The sequence below is a fragment of the Rutilus rutilus genome (genome assembly GCF_951802725.1).
Source record: "Rutilus rutilus genome assembly, chromosome: 6".
Classification (NCBI taxonomy): domain Eukaryota; kingdom Metazoa; phylum Chordata; class Actinopteri; order Cypriniformes; family Leuciscidae; genus Rutilus; species Rutilus rutilus.
The window spans coordinates 11,915,234-11,933,124 of NC_140214.1; the positions used below are offsets into that span (position 1 = coordinate 11,915,234).

The following is a 17,891-nucleotide window of genomic DNA, read 5'->3' on the forward strand; positions in this document are numbered from 1 at the left end:
CCCAAACAAATACACTGCAAATACAAATTTCATCTAGGATTAGGAAGAGGGTTTCCCAGTGGGTGTCTGTTTGCTTTTTACATAACAACGTAAAGAATTCTTGGCAACGAACTTGTCAATTTTTCCAGACCGTGAGGCTCTCAGCCTCAGAGATGGATCACCTGAGACGAGTATTCAAATGACAAATGAGATCAACTGACAGTCCTCGATATATTTGCTTTCGGTTTGTCATTCAACCTGTATTAGATCTCGTTCAGCTGAATGAGGAGTTGCACAGTCATGCTGATGTCAATAGCAGGCACTCTTGTGTGTTTGGAACGCTGCCAGCGGGAGCGCGCTAGAGATTGTGCACGAGCCTCCTTCACCAGTTCGCTCTGCTGGCGGGCGCGCGCCGCGCGAGCGTGAGTTACAGTGTACGCGCGTTTCTCACACACAGGCAGTTGACAGCTGGAAGGCGGTGGAGCTTCGCGGCACAGCAAACTTTCGTTTTTTTTCGTGTGTGCTTTGCTTTGACGTTTTACGCGCCCAGCTACAGGAACATTCTGTTCGTGAATGTGCGCGGAGGGCATTCACCTCTTCATTTATTTATTTTTATTTTTATTTGATCAGCATCATTTAAATAAATCATCTAACGTTATACTGACAAGTAAGTAACTGACCAGTAAGTGGAGAACTGTCGTCGGTTCCTGATTCAAGGTGAGTGTTTTTAGCGGGTGTAACTTAGATAGATAATTGCGTTTGGTGTCGATGGAGACCTGCACGCACTTGACCCGTACGGGGCTAACTAACTAAAAGTCTTTCTTTTTTTTGCTTCTCGTCGTATCAGCACAATTTCATCAGGGGTGCGATAGCCCACGGTGTAATGATGTCACATTTATTAATATCTCGGATTACTGCTTCATGTTTTTCCCCAAAGGAAAGTGCTGACAGAGTAGTTTTGTTCTTAATAATGCAATATCACACGAGCATGTTACTGTAGTAGCATTGTACTGATCCAGCTGTTGGCACGAGACTGCGGTGCTGATATTTACTACTACAGCACGATTGATAGTGTAATATTATACAGTAGTTAAAAATATCGAGTAACTTACGTTTCACGCAAAGTTTGGCGAGTTAGTTCGTGCATTTCTTTTCAGCCAAAAGAAAATAGTTCCGAAATAAGCCAAAGCGTCAAGCTTTGGGTCTCACCAAGCAACGAACATGCTAAAACCCGGACTGGAACAGCGTTTATGAGTAAAGAGGGGCGACCCCTCCCTCCCACACTCGAAGCGTTTTGTAATCACTGGGCTTGGAGGCAATTCCGGGTTTTCTATTTAATGTCATGCTACTTGCACGAGAAACCCATTCCAAGCGGTTGCGGAGTATCAGTTTCATTTCAGTTAGTGTTTTTACGCATTTTTACATTTATAATGGCAATAGTAATATTATTTGTGAACTAATTTTCAGCTTTTCTTTTTAATAGTCAAACTTATTTTCAGCAGTCATCAAGCTTTTACTGGTCACAGACGAAGATGTGCTTCACCAAGCAGATTGCTCACTAAAACTACCCACAGTCATCATGTTTTCAGGCCATTTCCAGTTTGATTTTGACATGACATGACATAAAGCAGTGATATCATTGTTTACTTACTCTTTAATTAGTCTTCCCATTAGCCATCATTGTCTTCATTCAGGCCGATTAGAGAACGCGCACGAAAACAAGAGGTGGGATTTACTCGCATCCAATCATAACCGAGCGTATCCAATCATAGCGCGATGGATTTCCCCTATTCATTCTGTTACCCCCAATCAAATTCACCCCATGCTTTGGGAATCTGTTAAAACTCAAGGGGCTCAGGGGAGAAGAGAGATGCAGTCCAATGTACAATACATATAGTTAAACAGGAAAATAATGCAAAATATAAAGTGGCCCCATCTCAGCCAGCCAAAATGTGACAGTGGCAAGGAACTCGGTGTTGACTATTAATAAACCTTCTTACGAGACAGTTGAGAGAAAAGCCTCAGTGATTTGTGCACCGTTGTTTCACCATTATTATAACTCTATTTCCATTTGTGAAAGAAAACATCAACACACCATAATGCTAGTAGGTGTTGACATGAAGCCCTACCAGTATTTATGACCGAATTATTAAATTGGTAATATAACAAATTCGTTCAAAACATATTTAATAACAACAGCACTCATACATTTTATTTTTAGCATCATATTTTTTTTGTCTCTGTAGTAATTTAGTTTTTATATATGATTTATTTACAAATAATAGCTAGAAGTTCTGTTAGGGATAAAGTACTGTACAGTTAGCTGGTCATTATTGCAAAAAAAACAAAAAAACAAAAAAAAAACTCTGACAGGGTGATCAGGACTTCATAAGACTATCCCAAAACTCTCTCACACTGACCCAGGGCCATTAGTTGAGCCTTATTGTTGAGCCCTGAACTAATTCAATTATCATTAGTCATCTCTGTGAATCACACAGCACTGCATTCCTATAGTGTGTGTGTTTGTGTGTGAACATATCCTTCTCTTTCCGAGTTAACTTATCACAATCATTATGCAAAAAGTTCAGTGTTATGTAGTGTACTTAGAAACTTCATCGGTCAGCCTGATTCTTGGTCAGTTATCACCACCCTACTATGCACCATGTGTCTTTTATGATTCACAGTTTTCCTCGTAGTCATGAACACGTTGCAGACTGCTCATAGACTGACTGTCTCTTTAACAGAGCAATGGAGATGTGTTATGATGCAGTTATTAATGAAGTGTTTTGTGCACTCAATAACCTCAGCTATATAACTGTGACACAGTGGAACTTCGCTCTCCCCCTCCCTCTCTGCCTTTCTCTCTCTCTCTCCCTCCCTCCCTCCCTCCCTCCCTCCCTCTCTCTCTCTCTCTCTCTCTCTCTCTCTCTCTCTCTCTCTCTCTCTCTCTCTCTCTCTCTCTCTCTCTCTCTCTCTCCAAGTGATGAGCACTTTGTGTTGTTAAAGTCATTGTGGCATTCCGTGCTGAAACCGCTCTTATGTGCGCTCCACGTGTTTCCATTTGTTGGTAGTCAAACTCCAGCTCTGATCACGGCTCGTGTCCGGACGCAAAGCTGAACAGGCAGAGGTGAACGAACAGCACCGACACTGAAATGGTCTTTTGTGACATCTGAAAATAAAGATAATGAGTGTTATTGATGTTTTTATGGATGTGTAACCGGTACATATCTGTTGATATCTCAAAATTAGTTTTAGGGTTTTATGACTTTTATGACCTTTAGAGGAATAGTTCAATTATGATCATGTGATTATTCATATAATCTGAGCCATAACTGCAGTAAAATGCATGTTGTAATTGTACCATGTAAGTGTGTATATATATGCTCTACGTTGCCACTCTCAAGTATAAGGGGCTTTCCTTGCCACTCCCAAGTATAAGGGGCTTTCCTTGCCATTTATGCTTGGATAACACACCTACGTCTCCTTCGATTAAAAATAATGGCAAGTGTGGTGGTTGCGATATACATAAACCTATACCAATATCCGTCGCCATGATTTTTGGAATGACTTATCGCAAGAGGAAAAATTGCATTTTAGTCACGTAACATCGGTTAAAGGGGTGGAATAATGCCCCTTTTTACAATATGTAAAATAAGTCTCTGTTGTCCCCAGAGTGTGTATGTGAAGTTTTAGTTTAAAATACCCCACAGATATGATTTTTTTTACAGCATGTTAAAATTGTCCCTTTTTGAGGGTCAGTAAAAACGCATCGTCGTTTCGTGTGTGTCCCTTTAAAGGGGTCATATTATGGTTCTAAAAAGAAAATTATTTTTTGTATTTGGTTTAATAGTGTTTACGCAGTTTTAGGTTAAAAAAGTCATTATTTTACACACACTGTACATTATTGTTGCTCCTCTATGCCCTGCCTTTCTGAAACACATCAATTTTTACAAAGCTCATCCTTCTGAAAAGCACGGAGTGCTCTGATTGGCTAGCGATCCAGTGCATTTATTGTGATTGGCCCAAAAACCTTAAGCGTGTGACGGAAATGTCATGTCCCTTAGCATATTTGGAACATCAGCTCCCAAAGCAATAATGACAGGTTATAATGTCGGGTACTACCTTATCAATTCGAGCCCGAATCTAAACCGGAAAATGCAGATGACCAAGCTAATCGATCAACTTTGCCAGCGCAACTGGACCAGATCGTATCTGATTGGTAAGGTGTTTTTTCATTGGGGACATAATTACTGATTATAATGACTTATACTATCTTTTTATTTTTAATTGTAAATTAAGTTGTTTTCTAATTGCGTCTTCTTTTGAAAGGCCAAACAAAGTAGTTTGGCTTTCGCAACTGAAAACACAGCGTCTCCACGACATGGCGGTGCCGGAGGCAACAATAATACAGAGAGAATAAAAATTACGCCTTCTTAACTTTTACAAAGAATATCTCTTTAGAGCCCCTTTCACACAGCGCTTTGAACCCGGGAAATTGCCGGCAAATTGCCAGAACGCCCTCTGTGTGAACGCAAACACGACCCGGGATTGATGCCGGGTTGGGGACCTAGTAACATTGCCGTGTTCAGTCCCGGAACGCGCGCTGTGTGAACAAAAGCCATAATAATGCCGTGTCGTAGTGCTGACGCTGAAGCCGGGATCGTTCGCCGGCTGTGAAACGGTACGTAATGCGCAAGTTTATGATCGAATCAGAGAAAAAAATGCACAAGCGTGGTTTCTCGAGAGAGAAATCGCAGCTCATAAGCAAATTTAAGACGATGCTGAGACATTAGGGTAGAGTGGGGGAAAACGCCCCCCTTAAGGAAAATGTGACATTACAGTGAAACAAAACATAAATGTGACTAGAATTGCCATCCCGGTTTTGAGTGACTATGGCAGGAGTTATTCACCAAATATTAAAATTGCTCAGCCTTCATAATTAATTAGTATTTCCACTGAAAATATTTTTGTACAAAGGGGGCGTTTTGCCCCAGCGGTGGGGTAAAACGCCCCCCAAGGTGGGGTAAAATGCCCCCTTTCTTACCAACCAGTTTGCTTCATAGATAAACAGCAAAATTAACAGACAATAGTTTTTAATCACTAAAGGTAAAAGGCAAGTAATGTATCAACATGTATATATATATTAATATTTATTTCAGAAATGTTCAAAATAGGCAAAATTAACTACCTTCCATCAGTGAGCTAACTGTGCTAGCAAGCTAGCTAGTTAATGCTCACTTGAGGTATGAGGTATCACTTGCGCACTTTTTCAAGTTTTGTTCAAATATTTTGATTTTACCACCTAGTTATACTGCATTAAGTGTAAAACAAAGGATTTGATAGACAGAAATATTTTATTATAGTAATTATGATAGAGAAACTGCCCCGGGGGGGGGGGGGGGGGGGGGCGTTTTACCCCTCAGTGTAGGGGGCGTTTTACCCCACAAGCTATGAGTTTTTTTAAAATAATGTTTAATTTTTAAAATATAATTATATTCCTTATAAATAATATATGATCTCAAACTACAGACTTCACTATTCATCTATCATACATCACTGTGATATCCTGCAGAACAATATTCTCTTAAACACTTATTTACTAATATCTGAAAATTATAGCATTTACCATGTAATCCTCTTCTCTTCAAATGTGTCGTTGGTGTCAGCTTCTCCATAGAGATTTGTATATCCCCGTTATCAACGTAGTGCATAGCAACAGTAAAAACCTATATTGACTACTTTTAGTGGTTATTTTGGGAAAAACAGGTGGGGGGCGTTTTACCCCAGGGGGGCGTTTTCCCCCACTCTACCCTACATGTCACATCCATGTCACGTGTCTTTACGGGATTTTTACAGGTGGTGTGTGAACGCACTCTCTGATTCCGGAAAATCACTGGCAGTGTGAATGAACCAAAATCAAACGAACCCGGGTCACTTTATCCGTGTATTTTCCGGAATCTCTGTCTGAAAGGGGCTTAGGTTTGACACTTTGAGCTTTGTAACTCTGCAGATCTTATACTTGCACTAACAGCTACAGGGACGTGCACAGGAATTTTGAGGGGCAGTTGCTCTGAACTGAATCCCCCCCCCCTCGCACTTGTTCATAGTTTTTTGTATTATGTCTGAATATATTCAGTTGAATTTTGCCCATACAAATTGCCTTATCTGACCGTGTTTATGTCCAAACTCAATGCCTCATATTATGGTCTTATTAATATTTATAAAGATTGCAAAACGTCAGAGATGACAGGTTTATGATATACAACTTTGTAAACAGTATACAAAATGTATTAACAATATGTTAAATGTCACCAAAATACACATGAGAAAAAGAGTTCCTCATATTATTGTTTATTGTTTTTTTATTATTATTATTATTTTAAATTTGAAAAGAAATAATCTGGATTGAATTGACAGATGGGGAAAAACTCGCTTAAAAAAAAAAAAAACGCTTAAATTTCTGGAAAAAATACAATCCTTTTTTAACCTTTTGGCTTCCCGTACATTCAGTTGTGCTTCTTGCTCGTATCAGTTCTGATGGTAACTGGGCAACTACGCATGATTTGTAGTATGATTGCATAAAGGGAACAGGAATTCCGGTAGGGAACAGAATCAGCTGCTACACCGGTCGCGTGCAGCGCTGCAGCCACTTAAACAGAGTTTGCCCTTCCCCTACTGACTTTCACTTTCGGTGCCCGAATGGAAGTGAATGAGGCTTTGCGAAAACATTTTTTTTTTATCTAGGCCTACGTGAAATTCTGCATCCATTGTACGATACGAATTTTTTTTTTTTTTTTTTTTTTTTTTTTTTTTCGGAAGGGCAACGTGAGTCGAGAAGGGCATATGGGCAGTTGCCTGGGCAACCTGAGCAACCCCCCTGTGCACGTCCCTGAACAGCTACATAACACACTAAAGAAAAAGGAAAATGAGAAATCCCATCATATGACCCCTTTAAATGCAAATGAGCTGCTGCTCCCGGCACAGAGGGCGGAGCTTCAAGAGCTCTTATGTGTTTTAGCAGCTCCGATTAGACAAGCATTAAAATGTCAGAAACTGTTCTGCCTTTTTATGTTTAAACTGGAGTCGGACTATGATGGAGAGATTTAAAAAGAAGTGACAACATGTAGAATGCAACAGGACGTTTCTGAATGGTTAGTTGATGAATTTATGTTGCTGATGTGGAGTTAATTATCTTCAATTATGTCATGATAATCTATAAAATCGCTCGTGTAGGAACTGTTGTAAGATGCCTACAGTGACATGCTATTGCATTTGTGTTACGCACTGTGCATGTGAAAACACGTATGCGACAGCTTGAATAGACTCACAACTGTGCTCTACTACAACAGCTCTTCCTCTTCTCAACATGGACTGCTCGTCCCCGGGGGCGGGGTTTATGTAAATTTTAGGGTTAGTGATGTCACTAACCCGGGAGGAATGTCGTGTAGTCCCTTCCAGCTGTTTGCTGTAGTCCTTAAAATATGATTTCTTTAAAAGCAAATATCTTCCTTTGCTTTGAACTTTGAGCGTCGTAACTTTGCAGATGTTGTTTATGCTCAAACAGCAACATTACACACTAACTAAAGTTAGAAAAGTGAAATCACAACCACCCCTTAAATGGAAACAAACAGTGGTATATCTATAGTGAATAATCAAAGCTATTGAATGGAAAGTGCTGTGTAAAGGTTCTTCATAAATATTCCACAGACACAGCATATTGGTTTTGAATGACATTGCATCATCTTCCACAGCACATCATAGTAGTTAACCAGGACAAGAGTTCACTTGGCAGCACCTACCAGGAAAGTTCCAGAGCTTTTCACTTTCTGTTCTATTATTTTTCAAATAACCGGACACTCGGCAAGTTAATGGTTAATCCCACCAAAGCCATGGAGCTAATGTGCATGGCTCAGCATTTTAAAGTTCTCTTTAAAGTCCTGCTTTGCAGTATGGCATGTGGGAACATGACACAATGAGTAATGGAGGCCACGACTGAAGGAGCTCTCTTAGTTCCAAAAGAAGCCGTGGCTGGCAGCGTTGTCTTGTGATAAACTGTGCTTTAAGACAAATAAGTGTCTTCAACACTGAGTTGTGCAATAACAGCAACAGAAATGACCTGCAAGTGTTGGACGTTACATAACCCATGAAAAAAATTCGTTTCTGATGAACAACACAACCAAGACTGATAAACAACAGAGACTTTGGCCTTCACTCGAAAACCATGTTAGTGTCCACAAAGGTCTTTTGATACATGGTTGATACATGGTTATTATTTATTACCATTGAAGCATGGTTTTGGAAGTACTGTCTGTATTATGCAGGAAATCACGTGTTTCGTCTGTGAACAAGGCTTTGCTGTTGACTTTTTTTTTTTTTTTTTTTTTGTCTACTTGACATCCGTCAAGAAATAGGGAAGTAAAACATGATTCAACCAAGTCTATGCAACTGTCAACACAGACTGTAATTAAAGACAGTTTCTTGTACATATTGTTATGATAGAAATGGCCTCTGCAGGATTTGCGTAAAGCTGCCATTGTATTCCTTTGCCTATTGCATGTTGTGTTTGTTTAGTTTTATATCCAAGATATCTTCCTTAATCATCTTTGGCTATATTAAATTATGCATCTGATAAACAATGAAAGCACTGGGGGGTGGGGGGAGGGATTAACAAAACATTTCTCAGTGTTTTATCTGTTTTTTTTTGTGTGTGTGTTTTTTTTACAGGGTGAAAAGAGCACGATCCATCTCGGAGGACAATAACCTTTTGGAAGAAAAGAATATTGCATTTTTAATGCGAATGCTTAAAATAATTTAAGAGGATATAAATGACTTTTTACCTCGTCAATAAAGATGAAAAGGCAGCATTTGTCTGATTTAAAGGAAGTGATGGTATAGTATCTTTTTATTATATACTGTGAATATTTCAAAAATGTCAACTTGGCTTGATACAGAATCTTTGTATGGTGGACTTCTAACCAGGCAGAAGAAACATGGCTCTCTATCCCTAAGCGATCATCAGTTGTGCCTATTTTTCTTCATGACACGTGGATGGATATAGATATTTTGTCGCTGCAGTCACCATCCGTTTCCTGAATATATATATCAGTGACATTCTAGGTCTCAAAGAATGAACTGTCCAAGAAAGAAGAGGCCCATTAAAGATGAGGATTTCTCTGCCATCGTGGTGCCCTCCATGAGGGGTCATGGTTACTTGGATTACACGGTTGAAAGTCATCCCTCTAGAGCCATGCAGGTCATGGATGAGTTCCGCCATCATGAATTGCTCTGTGATCTGGTTCTACATGTGATGTACAAGGACAAGATAGTGGATTTTAAGGTGAGATTTACAGTGGTCAGTCCTTAAAGGTGCACTAGGTGAAAAGGTGTCTTAGTCTCAGTCATCTCCCTAGTTCAGTAGTCAGGGCACTGATCAAGGAGTCGGCCATTTTAAGGGCTGTCTCAATCCCAAAATCCTACCAATGCACTTAAACGTTTGCTTCCTTAAAAGTCTCACAATGCACTGTGAAAACCAAGGAGCATCGGTGCTTACTATGTTCCCTTAAAGGGTTAGTTCACCCAAAAATGAAAATTCTGTCAGTAATTACTCACCCTCATGTTGTATGACCCAACCCCGTAAGACCTTCGTTCATCTTCGGAACACAAATTAAGATATTTTTGATGAAATCTGAGAGCTGGCTCACTCCTCCATAGACTTCTAAGACATTAAAACTTGCTGGCCCAGAAAAGTTATTAAAGACAACGTTAATATAGTCCAAGTGACTACAGTGGCTCAATCTTAAGTTGATAAAGCGACGAGAATACTTTTTGTGCGCAAAAACAAACAAAAATAATCACTTTATTCCACTATTCATTTCCTTCTCTCTGGGCCTCGAGTTTTTTCACGTAGTAAAACAGCGTAGCGCATCTGTGTTGTACGTCACACGTAGGCTCACAATTGGCCGACGCTGGTCATGTGTGTGATGCGTGTGACGTACAACACACGTTGGGTTGTGACGTTGGGTGAACTAACCCTTTAACGGAAGTTCTGATGTGCGAAACATAAGCCACGTGAGCCAACTCACTACACATAATGACATGCGATAGATGTTTTTTAAAACCATTATTTAATTATATTTTGGCATTACATTGTTAGACAGGTTATGAACATAAACTAGCTAACATTTCTGATTTATTTACGGCTGAAATGTGGCATGTATATGTAACAAGCAAAGTATTTATCATAATGTACTTTAAATAACAATAATGCCAGAAAGATATCAGTTCTGCTGTTGTTCATAAATACTTGTAGTGATGTTGTACAATGAGGATGTTATATAGACGGAAATAGAGTCATGTGTCCCAATGTGTAGTGAGCCAGGGTCCTATCCTTTCCAGTGCCCGAATTAGTGTACACAATATACTGATTCACGACGTAGGAAGCAAGGGAGCTGATTGAGGCGCACCCTTATTCTACTTAAGTGTCATGAGATCTCCCATTGCAGCACAGTCTGTTCTAACCGTAGGTTTTTTTGATTTAAAGGAGTTGAGGTTCACACAATTGCATGATAGAAGACAGTGTTAGCATACAGTAGTTTTAAGTATTTCAGGATTTTATTTTGGGCTATTTTGGTTTCCTGGTTTTTGAGTGAACATCACAGGACTTTTTCCATACCATATACAGTGCTCGTATACATCAGCAGTATCTCAATTATACATAAGACTGAGTGGCCTTAATCTGTTAGAAGGCAGTGTCTCATGATTACTCATACTGACTGACAGCTTTGAGATATTTTGCAACAAATATTGACATTACATTATTGTTATAAAAGGGCCTTTGTGTATTTATGTAATTATTAGCTTCAAAAATATATTTGTGCATTCTTCACACTGTTTTTATGCCTAAATTTACTTGCAGAATTGGTTTTAGTTTTTAGTGTTTTGTTTTTAATTTATTTAGACAAATAATATAGATGTGTTGACTATTGGCCTTAACATATAATAAAAAAAAACAAAAAAACAATTGACTTATTGCATCGCTCAGAATTTTAATATCAATGCATCCCTAGTATATACGAGTTGTTCTCTAGTACGTTGTATAGTAAACTACATTGATTACTCTTCTTGGAACCCCAAAATTATATTCCAACTAGCAAATCTCAGAGAAACAGGTCAAGTGTGTTTTAGTTTCTTTTTAACAGGGTATGTCTCTGACACTGCAAATTACAGAGCATAAAGATAAATTGTTCTCATCACAAGTGAAGAATTATGCTAGTACATGTTAACCCATTTAGGCCTAAAACGCCTGCTAAAAAAGGCCTTTTTATGCCTAAGTACTTTTCTGTAAACCCCCTCCCAAAACCTAAGGGTTTCCAGAAATATTTGTCAAAATTTAATTTAATTGTTATTACATTTAATTGTAATTACAAGTACATGGCACATACTGTACAGGGGCCAGTTGCATAAACATAGCCATTATGTTAAGACGGTGTCTTAAGAACTAGTATAATCAACTAGAAGTTAGTTAGGGGTAATCAGTCTTACTGTTCGGTGTCAAATTAAGACCAATCTACGTTTTTATGTTACTGACTTTAAAAAGTTATTAACAATTTTAAAGAATAAAATTGGATTTGCAATTTGGTTTATGCAACTGGCCACAGCTCTTATAATTTAGTTTGAGGTGTGTCCTTCCTGTTTTTTTGTTTTTTTTTACACCAGCCATGAACAAGTGTCTACATTCCCCAGGTGCATAAACTGGTGCTGGCTGCCTGCAGTCCTTACTTCAAAGCCATGTTCACCAGTAACTTCAAGGAATGCCACGCTTCGGAGGTCACCCTGCGAGACGCGTGTCCTCAGGTCATCAGTCGGCTCATTGACTATGCCTACACCTCGCGGATCACAGTGGGTGAGAAGTGCGTTCTTCACGTCCTCTTGACAGCAATGCGCTATCAGATGGAAGAAGTGGCCAAAGCATGCTGCGATTTCCTCACGAAGAACCTGGAGCCGTCTAACGTCATAGGCATCTCGAGGTTTGCAGAGGAGATCGGCTGCACCGAGCTGCACCTTCGCACAAGAGAGTATATCAACACTCACTTCAATGAGGTGCGTGCCCTGTAGACTCCGTTCACCGAAGTGTCAGTTAGCAGCAATCGATAGTTTCCACCTGCTGTGCTCTCTTAAGTAACTGTACTGAGCCATTGACCTGTAACAGTTAGTCTGTGAATGAATGAAGGCTGTAGAGAACAGCGCTGTGTAGCTAATTGATTTGTCAATGGAACTCAGGTCTGCCTTGCAGATGGATATTGATTCGTATAAATTATCCAGCTGTCAAATGAATCATGCAATAAAGCAATAGTTAACCCAAAAACTATAATTAACCCAAAAATGCTCATGTCACTCCAACCTGTATTATTTTTCTTTCTTTATTACTTTGTTCTTCAACTCGAAAAGAGATGTGCAAGCTGCACTTTTCCATACAATGAAAGTGGATGGTGATTTATACTGTCAAGCTCAAATATTAAACGTAAAGCATAAATGTATTTACCATAACAAAAGTACCATAAAAGTTGTCCACACGACCCATGCTGCTCATCTTCTGAAGCCAAGCAATAGCTACAAATAGAAAAAGCAAGAAATTAAAGTCATTGTTTACTGACTATCCAATTCGCATCTATTCAAAGAACCAGATGATAAGAGTTTATATATTGTTTTTTAAACCACCCTGTTCTTGCCATGAAAATGGCCTTTGGTGGCATAAAAAAGGACGTTTGGTGTCAATGATGTCAAACCTTAAACAATGTGTCTAAAGTCACCAATTTTTTTTATTAAAAATAAGCATGAATGAGATTTGTGAGCTCCCTAATGATCAAATAATATTCATTTTGGTGCAGTCACATTAGCGAAATTTCTTTGAAATTTTGCTGGCAGAAAAGCTCCATTGTCTTTCGCCAATAGTGTAGTGATATATGAAGCACAGTTCTTACAGTAGTTACTTCTAAACCAAACAGCTTTCTGTTGGTCAACTTGGCAAATCTACGTGATCAACTTGAACCTGTTGCGAAATCTATGTGGGGAAATCTTTGGCACTAATGCTAAATTCTCAATCATGTGGATTCCTATTGAAATGACTGCATTTAGCCCTCAAAAATTCACAGAACAATGATAAATGTGACTGCCCCTTTATGGAAAAAGGTGAACATTCCTTTAATTTGTTCTTTTTTAATATATTGTTCCTCACTTGTTTACATATTTACAAGTTTGTTATTGATATTTAAAAATAGTTACAAAAGTCCATAAATACAAATTCAATAAGTCAAGACTTGTTCAGTATACTTTTCAGATCTAACTATCCTCATGTCACAGGTAACCAAAGAGGAGGAGTTCTTCAGTTTGTCCCATTGCCAGCTGCTAGAGCTGATCAGTCAGGACAGTCTAAAGGTGCTCTGCGAATCCGAGGTCTACAAGGCCTGCATTGACTGGGTCCGCTGGGATGCGGAGGGCCGGGCGCAGTACTTTCATGCCCTCCTCAACGCTGTCCACATCTATGCCCTGCCGCCCACATTCCTCAAAAGGCAACTGCAGTCCTGCCCCATCCTCAGCAAGGCCAACTCCTGCAAAGACTTCCTGTCCAAGATCTTCCAGGACATGGCTCTTCGAAAATCATTGCCGCCCCCTCCTCATCGTGGGACGCAACTCATCTACATAGCGGGAGGTTACAGGCAACACTCTCTGGACTCTCTGGAAGCCTTCGACTCACGGAAGAATGTCTGGCTAAAGCTATCTGACATGGGATCTCCCTGTAGCGGGCTAGGGGCTTGCGTGTTGTTCGGGCTCATTTATACGGTCGGGGGACGGAATCTCTCTCTGCAGAACAACACGGAGTCTGGATTTCTGTCCTGCTACAACCCAATGACTAACCAGTGGACCCAGCTGGCTGCGCTCAACACGCCCAGAAACCGAGTGGGTGTCGGGGTCATTGACGGAAGCATTTATGCCGTAGGGGGTTCACATGCCTCTACACATCATAACAGCGTTGAGAGGTAAGGCTGGGACAGGAAGAAAACAATTCAAAAAGGTTTTGTGTTGTCAAGGTTTGTTTTACGCAGTGGGGTTTTTCCCCTTTATATTATATTTCCTTTCTATTATACCAACGCTAGCGGAATCAAAACATTAGCACAGTGCAGAATGACAGATTTAAACTTGGTTGGTTGAAGTTCTTATTACACCAAAGACTGAGTCGCGCACCTGTCCGACAGAAGAACATTCACACAGAACGTGATAAAAATGAAATCCTACCAGAAAGGTTACAATACACGCTACACTTGTGACGCGTCGCTCATCAGCTACAGAAAGTGTTTTGACTTTAAAAACAATCTCCTTCCATCAGGGTGTAGAGATGAGTTTGCTCTGTTCTTTTCAGAGCAGTCACTCTTGACTAACAAGCTTCAGGCAAATCTGTTTCATAACGTACATTCCACGGCACAGAGTCAGGTTAGGCCTTTCAGAAGAAACTCATCTTCTCAATAAGTGTAATGATATGAATATTTTATATTTATTTGCCAATGGTGACAGATCAGGTTAGAGAGATTCATCAGGAACCTGAAACGAAAGTGCCATGTTGTTTGTTGAGTACTGTACCTCAATGTCACATATATATAGATAGAGAGAGAGAGAGAGAGAGAGAGAGAGAGAGAGAGGAATTGGACAGAAGTCTCTTATTCTCACCAAACATTTCTTATTATCAATGTTAAAAACGGTTGTGCTGCTTAATATTCCTGTGGAAACCATTATACATTTTCTTTTTCAGGCTTCTTTGATTAATCCTTAATCCTTTTTTTTGGTAATATTACAAATATTACTCCATACCCTTTCTGATCAATTCGATGCATCTTTGCTGAATACAATTTCTTTAAAACAACAAATCATACTGACCCCAAACGTGTATACAGTAAATAAACATCCTTAAACAAGATACATTATGCCACAAGCAGAGAATGTACAAGTGGCATAAACTTCATTAACTTTGTCTTTATTTCTTATTTTTGCTATTTCTTGTAGACAACAGCTCAAGTATAGATTCATAACAGAGGCATGTGAGTCCTATTGAGGATAATTTATATCTGAGCGAGCAGCTCAAAGCGGAAAGTTAATCTGTCCAGGAATGCAGGGAGAGAAAGTGCGTGTATTCTATTTAAGAATTAGAGCTAGACACACATTCAAACAATAAATGTCGATAGATCATCTACAATTTCAAAGATGTGTGAAATTCAAGACTCGGTAATATATGTGCCTCTGTTGTGCTGTGAGACAGAAACTCTTGGGTCAGTAACAGTAGCTGTCTTCACAAGCTTTTAAATGGAGATTTTGCATTGTTGGCAGGTTAAATACAACCTCTTCTTGCTGAAGGCTGATTTTAAATTTGTGACATTCTGTTGGTGATATAACAGCTCATGGGAATTGCTTGCAATTATGATTGGTATTTGGCTCTGGATATCATTGTAAAAAAACAATGCAATGATGAGGCTGAGATACAAAAGATCTTTTATATTGACTTCAACATTGCCATGTCTAGGAAATCATATTCATACATTATCTAAATTGGTTTGTAAGGATTTCTTGCTTATTGTTTTCACAGGTATGACCCAGAGACAAACCGCTGGACATTTGTGGCCCCTATGTCAGTAGCACGACTGGGGGCCGGTGTCGCCATGTGTGGGGGGAGTCTGTATGTGGTGGGGGGGTTCGACGGGGACAACCGATGGAACACGGTGGAGCGCTATCAACCAGACACGAACACCTGGCAGCAAGTGGCACCTATGAACACAGTTCGGAGCGGCCTTGGTAAATATCCTGCGCCATTTATCAAATTAATGGATTGGAACTGTTTTCTTTTATTTGACATGTTAACCGCAGTCATGTGATGTACTGCATGAATCGTGCCATTATATAAAAGTGACTAAAGGCAACAATAGGAAAATAAGAGAACAAATGACTACATCAAATCTAATCAACAACATAAAACATCATATTCAGTGTTTGAAACTTTGTATTGTTAGCAGTTGTCATGTTATTGCCTCCTTAAGATGAATCGCTTTTTGGAAGGGGCCTTTGATAAAACTATCCGCTAAATGAATAAATGTCATAATAAACTTGAATCAAACATAAGCTAAATAACATGCAACTTTCTAAGTAAACAATTAATACACTATGTTTATCAGTAAAAAAGATCAAACTATTTAAAAAATGTCCATGAAGGTGACTGGACTTCTAGGAATTCCTAGTTCCCAGAGTCGCTTGTTCCTGCAGCCTTGCACAACAATTCAGTGTGTTCTCTCTATCTGCTAAATCTATGGCATAGTCATCAATAATTAATTTCAGAAGAGTTGAAGAATTACCTGTGCAGTCGACAAAAAGACATGTACGATTTAAAGGGATAATTCATTTAGGAATGAAAATTCTTTCATCATTTATGCACCCTTATGTTGTTCCTAACTTGTATGTTTCTTTCTTCTGCGTAATAAAAAAGGAGACATTTTAAAGAATGTTCACACTGCTTTCTTCCACTCAATGAATGTAGATGGGAACCAGGAACTGTCACTCTTCAAAAAAACATCATAAAAGTAGTGCATACATTTAAGTTATACAAAGAAAATAATGCTTTGAAATTCTTGACAGACTTGGTCACCATTCACTTTCATTGTGTGGCTGGAAGCTCCATACCAGAAAATACAGTACTCACAAATAAAAAAAAAGACTCCAAATTTACTCAAAATAATGAAGTAAAGACTTGTTGGCATGTACTAAGTTCTTTGATTTGTGTTCTGTTTGTAGGTGTGGCGTGTATGGATAACTACCTCTATGCAGTTGGTGGCTACGATGGTCAAACCCAACTCAAAACGATGGAGAGATATAACATAGCTCGAGATGTGTGGGAACCCATGGCCTCTATGAACCACTGCCGCAGTGCACATGGAGTCACAGTCTTCCAATGCAAGATATATGTGTTAGGTGAGATGGATTGGTGGAAGGGAATGCATGAACTGATCAAATGTATACCTTGAATGCAGTGGCTAAAAGCATCTGCTTAATGCACAAATGTCAATAATCTTTAATATTATTCCATAACAGGTGGATTCAATCAAGGGGGTTTCTTGTCCAGTGTGGAGTGCTACTGTCCAGGCAGTAATGTATGGACGTTTGTAACAGATATGCCTGTTGGGCGCAGTGGAATGGGTGTTGCTGTAACCATGGAACCGTGTCCTGGAATCCTGGCAGAGGATGAGGAGGATGAGGAAGAGATGTAATGTGGAAATTTGACCTGTGAACACGTGCCATGTTGAAGACAGCACATGCTGGATTTCCTTCAAATTTCCTTTTGCATGTGATGCCAATAAGAACATTTCTATGTCATTTTAGGTTAATTAAGTTAAATTTGATAAATCTCTATCCACTACAAAGTGTGTGTGATTTAGAGAGAGAACCGTTGCTAATCACTGGGCTGATCGCTGTATCAGGACTAAATGAATATGACTGAGACACGCACAATCTTTTTGCCGAACTGCTGAACACGTAATTTTGTGAGCTTGTTCTAAAATGCTTTTCATGTCTGTAAATGCACTGTTTAATGTGCACACCTTATAAAACACTGAAATCTGATGAACGTTTGGCTTGGGATTTGATTTTGCTTTGAACATGTTTCTGATAGCTTTCCTTTTTTTCGGGGCGCGTTTGCAGTAAGTCAGGACGTATAATGCATTAAAAGGCTATTCTTACAGTTCTTAAAAATGATTTGTAATGTCTTCTAAAACACCTTTAAATCAGTTCTCAGTTCTCCTAAATAATTAGTATAATTATGATTTCATGTTATAATGCTTTATATTCTTCATAGGGTTTAACCACAAACAGGTAAATATGAT

General features: G+C 39.2%; 1 protein-coding gene across 2 annotated transcripts; it reads left to right on the forward strand.

Annotated features, from left to right (window-relative positions):
* The first annotated feature begins 410 nt into the window (after positions 1–410).
* Positions 411–17,631, forward strand: keap1a (kelch-like ECH-associated protein 1a). 2 transcript variants are annotated; one of them, XM_084410364.1, is made up of 8 exons: positions 411–696; positions 8,704–8,868; positions 8,959–9,316; positions 11,722–12,078; positions 13,339–14,015; positions 15,611–15,816; positions 16,807–16,983; positions 17,104–17,631. In XM_084410364.1, the coding sequence occupies exons 3-8, from the start codon at positions 9,107–9,109 to the stop codon at positions 17,277–17,279; spliced, it is 1,803 nt and encodes a 600-aa protein (XP_084266490.1). In that variant the 5' UTR covers positions 411–696; positions 8,704–8,868; positions 8,959–9,106; the 3' UTR covers positions 17,280–17,631. The 2 variants fall into 2 exon arrangements, with proteins under 2 accessions (XP_084266490.1, XP_084266491.1); XM_084410365.1 differs by having other exon boundaries at positions 433–646; positions 8,704–9,316.
* Positions 17,632–17,891: the final 260 nt, after the last annotated feature.